The sequence below is a fragment of the Tetrao urogallus genome, assembly GCF_951394365.1.
Source record: "Tetrao urogallus genome assembly, chromosome: 9".
Taxonomy (NCBI): domain Eukaryota; kingdom Metazoa; phylum Chordata; class Aves; order Galliformes; family Phasianidae; genus Tetrao; species Tetrao urogallus.
In genome coordinates, this window is record NC_136822.1 from 18,708,489 (window position 1) to 18,718,603 (window position 10,115).

General features: G+C 48.6%; 1 protein-coding gene across 1 annotated transcript; it reads left to right on the forward strand.

The window, feature by feature from the left end:
- Nucleotides 1-1,422: 1,422 nt before the first annotated feature.
- TNFSF10 (TNF superfamily member 10) lies at nucleotides 1,423-7,696 on the forward strand (the record flags this gene model as incomplete). Its single annotated transcript, XM_079539685.1, has 5 exons — nucleotides 1,423-1,545; nucleotides 4,334-4,486; nucleotides 5,437-5,479; nucleotides 5,833-5,943; nucleotides 7,248-7,696. The coding sequence occupies 5 exons, from the start codon at nucleotides 1,423-1,425 to the stop codon at nucleotides 7,694-7,696; spliced, it is 879 nt and encodes a 292-aa protein (XP_079395811.1).
- Between the last annotated feature and the right edge of the window lie 2,419 nt (nucleotides 7,697-10,115).

The window sequence follows — 10,115 nt, forward strand, 5'->3', positions numbered from 1 at the left end:
GACTTTTGTGCCTTCTGATACCTGTGACGAAAAGCACAGCCTCATTCACTGCTAGGCAGAGAAACCAGTGCTGAGAACTGAATCGTAGAATGGCCTAGGTTAAAAAGGACCTCAAAGATCATCTAGTTTCACCCCCCCCCGCTATGTGCAAGTTGCCAACCACCAGACCAGGCTGCCCAGAGCCACATCCAGCCTGGCTTTGAATGCCGCCAGGGATGGGGCATCCACAGCCTCCTTGGGCAACCGAGGAGTTGGGTTGCAGTGCATCATCACCAACTGCTGCTTACCCAAAAGTTACTTCTGCTTTCTCTGCCTTGGCAAATGAGCACAGGCCTACTGTGCTGGGGCTCGTGGGATGGCAGCACTGATAACCATCTGCATCAGTCAGGGAAGTACAGAAATAAATACACACTAACCTCCATCCTGCTGTGGAAACATCACTGCTGGGGAGGAACAGCTCCTAGGCATTGTGGCTCCAAGGCCAGGTGCTTCCCTGCCAGACCAATAACACGGGTCCTGTGTCTGCGGCACAGATGAAGGCTTATCCCTTGTTAAAGGCTTTCCTGGGCAAGCTTTAATAGGATTTAATAGGAAGAGCCAGGAAGGATCAGAAGTTTTGCTAGCAAGCTGCTTCCATCAGCGCTATGCATGGAACACAATTTTGGTTAAAAAAAGTGCTGGCAGCATTCTTTCCAACTGGTGTCACGGCCTTGAGGTTTTGCTGCAGTAGAATTTCATCAAAACAGAAATTTTATACTCTCAGAACCTTTGAAACAAATTATTTTCAGTGTGAGTTTACATGCAGTCGTTGTGCCAGGGGAGGTTCAGGTCGGATGTTAGGAAACAGTTCTGATAGCAGTGGCCCAACTGCCCAGCAAGTGGTGGGGTCACCGTCCCTGGGGTGTTCAGAGCCATGGGGATGTGGCACTGAGGGATGTGGGCAGTGCGGATGTTTTGGGGTTGGACCTGGGGATCTTAGAGGTCTCTTCCAAGCGTAATGATTCTGTGATTCTTTATGAGAAGCAGGAGCGTCCAACAGATGCTTTCACTTTTATTTCTCTTGCTCTTCTGTTCGTTTTGAAAGTAAACAGAGAAGGAAGAATTTTGCTTCCTTCAGTTGAAGTCGGAGGATGGGGATGGAAAGGGGCACAGCCCCCCCCAGCAGGCGGGGCTCCTCCTCCACGTTAGCCGTGCATTTTTTAACCGACTCCTGCCAACTTCTAGCATAGGAACGCAGCAGCTGCGTTAAACGAGGCAGCACGGAGGCCGTTTTTCACGAGCCTTTCTTTCGGATCACCCCAAGGCCGCCCGGAGCGTTACCGGGAGGCGGGAGCGCGCAGGGGACAGCCCGGCCCCGCCTCCTGTGCAGGGGAAGCCTCTTATAAGGGCAGCGGAGCCGCTCCGCACGGTCCCGCCGCTAAGATGCTGCCCGCGGGCGGGCCGAGCCCCGCGCGCACCGGCGGGGCCGTGCTGGTGGCTGCGGTGCTGCTGCAGTCCGTTTGCGTGGCCGTCACCTACATCTACTTCACCAACGAGCTGAAGCAGGTGGGTGCCGCGGGGCCAGGCGAGGAGCTCTTGCTTTTTTTTGTTTTGTTTTGTTTTTTTCCCCTAAAAGTTACTTTTTTTCTTTTTTTGGTGGTTGGTTTGTGTTCTTCTTTCGCACGGGGTTTGCAAACGCTTATCTCGTGCAGAGCTGCGCGAGCGGCCCACCCCCCCCCCACCGGATGTCCCGCAGACAATGGGAACGCGCCCGACAAAAGCTGGGGGGGGGGGGGGGAGGTGAGGGGGGCGACCCCTTTAAGAGCCTCGTGCAGCATCGGGCCGAGCCGGCGGGCACAGAGCGACCTCCGGCAGCGGGCAGCCAACGCTGCGCTGCGAGCCGTCAGCCCTTCTTGCGCTGCTCGGTGCTCGCGCCCTCGCTGCACGTGCGACGCCCCCTGCACGGCGGGACCCCGCGCTGCCTGCGGTGGGGGTTGGCGCTCTGGAGGGGCGGGAGATGTTCCTGCTTCTAGCTGGGCCCTGCCTGATGACGGCACCGCGGTTCTGCGCCGATTTCATTTCATTCACTTGCAAAATGCTGAGAATGCAGACATACATAAACATCGGAGTACAGTTCAGAGCACTCCTCTCTCTCCTTCCCTTTACACAAAGCCTAGCATCCAGCCCCAGAGTTCTGCACAGCTCCACGGCTGCACTGAGCGTGCAGACCTGGCTGCAGAGGAACCTCGGGCACACACCTTGTGCAAGACAACTGTATAGAAGGCGAACCTGGTGCTACCCCTCCCCCACATTGTGCACGTGGAATAAAGCTCTAGGGATGCATTAGGACTTCGTCTGCCTGTTTGCCTTCTTCTCCAGACTGACATTTCTGCACCTTCACCAAACTCCTAAGGCTGTGGATATTTTTATCATTACCAAACAACATAAAACAGTGGCTTTTCCCTCCCCAGCCGACCTGAGTGCTCAGATCCACCCTTTTGTTTTAGCCCTTTTGCTATTGAAGGAAGTGAGGAGACATGAGCACAATAAAGTTCACAGTGCTGTAGGATGTGGGCTGCAAAGAAAATAGCCACACATTTCCTTGTTTTGAAAACAGCCCCGGTCCTGGGGCAGGAAGGGATAACAGGGCACTTTTATAGGATGTGTCCTCAGACTCAGTGCTGCAGATATGCCTTATCTGGGTGAGTCCTGGAGAAATTGCTCCTTGCTTTCTCTCTGCCCATAAGACAAACACGAGCCCTGCAGTGCCATGTGGGCTCTGGTATGAAGTTGCATGCCCTGAGGATTTTGCAGTGGAGGGAAAATGCTGTTGCAGTGGCAGAGAGGTGAAGTATTGGGGGATCAGAACAAGTGAGGGAGAGGCGGAGGTGCAGTGCTGTCTGCCTCAGGACCTGAGAGAGGCCTGGAGCTGAGCATTGCCCCATCTGGTGAGAGAACAACAGTAGTACTCCATCTGCAAACTTGTTTTTGTTAAACTCATTGAACCAGAGCAGCGTGGCTAAATCCGTCAGAGCCCTTAGCTCCAAGGGCCACTTTTCCTTAAAATCACACAATTGTAACCACTTTGGGTGACTTTTTTGAAACAATAGCCCTGACTTTAAAATACTGCTGCATTCCTCAGCACTGACCTAGGAACCTTCTCCAGCACTCACAGGGGCACTTTCTCAGCACTGCCTGCAGAGCACAGAGGTGTTCCAGGCGTCAGGGTCAGCTCAGCTGAGTGCTGCTGCAACCTGAAGGGGCTGAACAAGGCGATAGGAATTGCAGGGGATTTTTCCTAAGCCTGGTGGAAAGGGAAAACTCTTGCTAAACAAACAGGAGCATAAGGGGGGAGGTGACCCCATGTTGCTTTTGGGTCTTAAGGAGCTCTGAAACCACTGCAGACTGAACAAACACATCTGTTTAGCAAACTAAGCAGAACTTTTTAACAGAAGAGAAGTGGCACTTAAACGTGACAAGAAGTCCAGGTGAATGCTTTGCATGCTGACACAAGGCCCTAGAACTGATGCAGGATGCAGCTGTGCAACACTGCAGGATGTGGGCATGCAGCAGCTGGTTACATTGAGCAGCAGTGGTGCCTCACCTCAACCCTGCACCCAGCCCTGCATGGGCAGATCTCCTCCTGCAAGATGCCCCAGGTGTCAGCACTTCTGCTGCCCTTTCCTCTTTATCAAAGGATTCCATTACCCTCTGTAACTAGAGGTCAGAGACATAAGTCCATGCCACAAGCACTCAGCATTATAATTCTGTTTGGACCCAGATCTTATCTCTGTTGTCTGGACTTTGTTCTGGGCTTTAGGTCAAATACAAACCCCAGGCAGGATATGGGCAGGATGCATTATAGATAGTCCCAAGAGAAAGCCTGGGTTGTAAGTGGCACTGGCTAAAAAAACAAAATGGAAAATGCCTCTACGGTTCGATACTTGATTTCATCCTCAGTAATCTGTGAAAGAAAATCCCTTGTGCAAAAGGAATGCTTTGAACACAGAACTACAGAAAGGGACAAATTCACGACATTAATCTGAATACTGAATATTCACAAAGTTTGTCTGAGTGCTGGATACTCACATAAATCCAGTTACCCAGATACTTCACATCCATGGGGGTAATATAAATGTAGTTCTGCATATTAGCTACCTCATCGTAATTAAATAAATACGTAAACTCAGGATTAATTACTCATTCTGTCTCTATAGTCATCACTTGTACCATACTAGCAAATATGTGTAAGAAGAGAAAGCATGCTCCTACACATAGAGCTCAGTGACATACCCCAGCTGGAGGGCTGTGAGCAGATCCCAGGTGACAAATGATGGCTGTTCTCCTGTTGCAGCTCTGGGACACGTACTCCAAGAGTGGTACTGCTTGTCTGACTGGGGAGGAGCTAGGAGACCTCATGCAGAACTTAGACGTGGTGGAAAGCAAAGACAGAGTGGCTGACCCCTGCTGGCAAGTGAAGTGGCACCTGGGAAAGTTAATTAAAAAGGTATTTGGGAGCTGATATGCTGGAGTGTGGTGCTGTTAGAATTTAGATCCTAAAGCATGTAAAGAATGCTAATAGCAGGATGAAGTGGAAAGTGAAAATGAGCCTGGCTGAAAAATCAGAACTGTTTTCAGATTCCCATCTCCAGCACGTGAAGAGCTCTTCTCGTGCATAGATATTTGCTTCAGGTTGAAACTTACCTGAATGCAAATCTTGCATCCCAGAATGGATCCTCTGTTAGCATTCTGAAATCTTGTCTCCTTTGGTGGAAGTTCTGCCAGTGAAGTCCCTGCAGGAGGAAAACATTGTGTTTAGAGATTGACCTATCCACCAGCTCTTGTTTGCTTGCAAAAAGCTCTCCTGGGTGCTGCTGGAGATAAAATTTGCATGGGTGGATGAATGGGTAGTGAGAAATGTGTTGAGGCAGAGCAGGCAGCTGACTGCAACCCAGGGGCAGTGTCTGTCAGCCAGGATGAACCATCTCAGAGCATCAGTAGGGCTGCTGCACCACTGCGGGTAACCAGCACTCAGCAAATGGAAAGGTGGGAGCTACACAAAGGAAGATATGCTGAGTTAAAAACTTAGGTAGGGGTATTAAATGAAATGTCATTTCCCAGGGCCAAGATCCCACAGATGTGCAGCACTGCCAAAGGTGTGAATGGAATCTGGTCCTTGTTCACCATCTCATTTAAGAAAAGCACTGGGGTCTGATTTTGCAAGAGATTTAAACCCAGATGGCTGGGCTCTCTTGAAAACATTTTCCCCAGGGTTTAGTTGCATAAAAGATATAAAATAATTCATTATAACAAATTACTAGGCTTTTTTTTTTTTTTTAAATTAGCTCTTTGATCAAATTCAGAATGGCATGTGCTTGTGAGTGGGAAAAGGAGAGTTTTCTGCATCCTTCACTTTCTGCTGACAAGCTAATGAGTTTTCTCTGTGTTTGTTGGCAGATGATGTCAAGAATCCTTCAGGAAAACATATCTGCAATCAACGGTACTACAATAATTTTATTAATTGTGGTAAAAGGGAGCTGCTGGTGGTGTCTGAAATGGGGATAGTGACGAGTAATGCTGCAAAACCCAGAAAACTCGGGTGGACTCGGGTGTTGTGCAGTTACACAGGGCATGGAACAGTGCTTACCTATTTCAGAAGGGCAGGAGGGCGGTCCTAAGGGGACTGAGGGGCAGTGAGGTGCCCGGCCTGGGGACGAGCCAAGGGTGTTCTGTCTGTGATCTAGCCAGCTAAAAACCTAAAGCCAGACAGCGCAGCCGTGTTCAGCGGGGGATAGACACGTCTCCTTACGTCCTTGCTTCTCACTGCTGACCCTGTTTCTCATCCCCATGTAGGTGACAGGACCCAGGCACTGGCGCGCAGGGATGAGCCGCCGCAAAGCCCCACGCTCAGGATAGCAGCACACCTGACGGGCAGCAGCAAGAGGAGCTCCACGGCCCCACACAGTAAGGGGCAGCCTTCACACAGTGGTCTTGGAGCTTCTCTCTCACTTGTAGCTGGAGTTAATGTAGGCTTTTATCCTTGAAATCACGAGTCTCCTTGTCCCACACACTGCGTTTTTCAGCTCACTGCAGGTGGGGGCGTCTCACAAGCGATGTCCCCCAGTGGCCCATCCTGGTGCTCTTCAGCATCTTTATCAGTGACATAGTGGGATCGAGTGCACCCTCAGCAAGTTCATGGATGTCACCAAGCTGAGTGGTGCAGTCAGTACAGTATATGGAGGGGATGCCATCCACAGGGACCTGGACAGGCTTGAAAACTGGGTCCCGTGAACCTAATGAGTTCAGCAAGGCTGCATACAAGATGTTGTGCTTGGGCTGGGGCAATCTCAGATACACGTACAGACTGGGAGAAGAAATTGCTGAGAGCAGCCCTGTGGAGAAGGGCTTGGGGTCCTGGTGAACAAAAAGCTTGACACAAACCAGCAGTGCACTCTTGTAGCTGAGAAGGCCAACAGTATGCTGGGCTGCCAACAGGGAGAAAGAGGGAATTGCCCCCTCCGCTCTGCCCTGCTGAGGCCCCATCTGGAGTGCTGCGTCCAGTCCTGGGGCCCCCAGCACAAGAAGGATGCGGAGCTGTTGGAGTGAGTCCAGAGGAGGGACACGAAGAGGATCAGAGAGCAGGAGCACCTCGCTTATAAAGAAAGTCTGGGGGAGCTGGGCTTGTTCAGCTTGGAAAAGAGCAGCCCTGCCCACGGCAGGGAGTTGAAACTAGATGATTTTTGAGATCCCCTCCACACTAGCCATCATTTGATTCTCACAGGATGGGACAAAGGCTTGTTCTCTTTGGTACCTCGCTGACTTCTCCTTGGGAATCTTCATTGGATAAAACAGAAATTCTCTTCCTGATGTTAAGCTTTCCTCTTCTCTTTCCTTTAATTTCCTTCTGTTGCAAGCCCCAGCTGCTATGGTGACAGACCTATGGGCAAGGAGGTGTGACATTCAGGCCTTGCTAATGAAAGGCTTCGTGGGGTTTCATCAGCTCGGAGGGTACCAGCCACAAATTGATGTTTTAACTTTGTTACCAAGTAACAGCACGTTGGCTTTTCTCTTATTTGAGAGCACACAAAAAATAAAAAATAGTTTGTGTGAATTCTCACATAATGCTGAACAGCTTAATTGTGGACTTCCTGATTGTTTTGAGGGGATGGAGCTAACGAACTGCTCTGGGAGGGGCAGCTTTCCTTATGTGTCTGCTCACAGCAGGTGCCGTGCAGGCTATTAACTTCACATCTCTCTTCTTTCCCAAGTAGATTACTTGTCCCACAGAGGCATCGGACAGAAAATCCACAGCTGGGAGTCGTCGAGGAGAGGCCACTCCTTCCTCTACAACGTGGAGCTGTGGAACGGTGAGCTGGTGGTGCCCCAGACAGGCTTCTATTACATCTACTCACAGACTTACTTTCGCTTCCGCGAAAATGAGAACGAGGACTCGGGTTTGTTGGAACGAATAAGGAATCCCAAGCAGCTCGTCCAGTACATTTACAAACTGACCAATTACCCAGATCCCATTCTGCTCATGAAAAGTGCAAGAACAAGCTGCTGGTCCAAAAAGGCTGAGTATGGACTTTACTCCATCTACCAGGGCGGGGTGTTCCAGCTGAAAAGGGAGGACAGGATTTTTGTCTCGGTCAGTAACAGTGATATAGTTGACATGGACAAGGAGGCAAGCTTTTTTGGAGCCTTTATGATTGGTTAAAAGACAAAAACCGTGCTCAGGAGGAAGCAAAGCAAGGACCAACCCACAGTTCTGTAGAACAGGATACGAAGCAGATGCCATAACAACAGCAGCAAAACCAGGCTCCCTGTGTTCCACTCAATCCCTCACTGCCATGGCCAGGAAGGAGCCTGGCAGCAGCAGGTTGGCAGTGCTTTGTGTGGCACGAGCTGGGCGCATCACAGGTGGCCCAGTGCCATGCTGTGTCCTGCAGGTACCCTGGAGCTGCTCTGGGTGCTGGTGGGGCTGGAGGAAAAGTTCCACCTGTCATCTGTATCTCTCCTGCTAGGAGCCTTCCTAGTCCCCAGAGGAATTATTCTGGAAGTTTCTGTTGAAACCAGTTTCCCAAAAGGGAAAAGCCATGGGTAGCTCACACTGCACGTCTTCATCTCATCTCCCAAAGCATTTAAGCACCTAATTAATTTTAAGCGCACACAGTCTGAATAAACCTGGGGTATTTACATGCTTGAAATTAAATATGTGCTTAAGCATTTTCCAGGATCGTGGCTTGAGTAAGCACACTGCTCTGTCTCAATCAGTACATCGCACGTAAAAACAGCTGCTGAAAGGGCACAGGAGAGGTTTTGAAATCAATCAATATTTTGGGATCAGCACATTACAGCGCCTATTTACCTAATTGCTGTACTGCAAAGATTTCACCATGCCTCCAACAGCCTCAGTAATGCAGTTACACTTGTTGACAGCAAGTACTTGATTTAAAAAAAAAAAAAAAAAAGTGTTTTTCTCTAAATGCTGAATTCTATTTGATGTTTGCCACAAATTGAGCATGACACAGTTATTCTATGTTTGCTTGCACTGGCCTGGATTATGTAAAGGTGCAAGGCAGAATGACAGCCTGATGACTAACGTTTTAGGGAAAACATACGCAACTATCCATGCTTAACCAGCTACAGTTTTACATTTACATTCAGATAATGCTGTTTTGATGCTTATTTTGCTTGTAGGAATGGTTGAAAAGCTTTCATAACTTCTTTGAAATTTGAACTGACCACTAATTGTATGAGCAGGACTGCAGTTGGATGCGAGTCTAAGTTGGATGGGCATAAATGAGCACATCTGCAGCAGTGTCGTTGTGAATACACTAATGTGCATCGTGGGTGCATTTTGCCCAGGTTCAGAGAAACCAAAGAAAAAAGAAGGAAAGTAGAAAAAAAAAACAAAGAGGAAAAAGGTAGATGCTTTGCAAGTGCTACTTTCAGTCAACACTCCTGGCAGTATTGCCAGGAGAAAACCTGTTTGTTTTTTAAATATATTAAGGTTGCTGTGGAAACCTTCCCATTCACCTTCCATTGTGGTAATTAAATCACCGTGCACAGAGAGACAGGCATCGTTCATCTCTGCATTGTCAACAAGAGGCACTGAAGGGGCACAAGGGCCAGTGCTCACCTGAGCTCCTGCGGTTGGTGGCTTCAATAGCAGAGACTTTCATGACAGCAGAGACCTTCAGCAGAGCCCTCCTGTCTTTAGGACAAAGAAACACAGGTGTGAGCCTGAAACAACAAGTCAAACTTCAGCCTGCTGTTTCAACACAGCATCATATATAACGATTTCAGTGGTAATCAAATATGTGAAATTCTCCATCATTTACTAGAGCACATGGTTTGGATCCGACTCAAGTCTGTTGTGACACAGAACAGAAAACATACCTGGAGTTGTCTTCCCGATTTCAGGACTTAATTCAGAAATTGTTTTGCGTAGCAGAGAAGGATGGGGGGAACAGAGCAGTTCCCAACACAATGAGATGCTGCTGCATTGGAAAACTGACACCTGACTTTTGTGGCTGCTTATCTTTTCACTTGGACGTGGATTTTTTGCGTGTGGGGTTTTTTTTTGTTTTTTTTTTTGTTTTCCCCAACAATTAATGTTAAAAATGTTTTTTTAAAGTTATTTGAAAGAGATTTATTTGAACTGTGAAAAAGCATTTCCAATGCTTTCTTAAGAGTCAGAAGCCCTCCGTGTGGGTAAGAATCAATCGGTGTAACGTAGCAGCTGTGGGCTGACAGAAGGGATCCGTGGGGGACCTCACACACTTGCAGCTGACACGAAGACACACTATGACACTTTTTGCTTTATTCAGTGCTCTCTCTCTGGCTCCCAATGTGTATTATGATTGGGAATTCTTTGCTTAGGAAACTCACCTGGGCATTATCTTTTTAAATCTAACTGTACCTATCCTTAGGTCCTGCATGCAGAGCAGAGGATCATACCAAATAATCACATTTTATTTCTGAATAATCCAAAGGCCTGCTTGCCAGATTTTATCCTGGAGAGAGACTCAAGCGGTGTCTGGCAGGACACGTTTGAAGATTAATGGAAAGATGCATCAACTTCTGATTGTACTTTTGCACCGAGTCACACTTCTCATCTCACTTTGTGATGA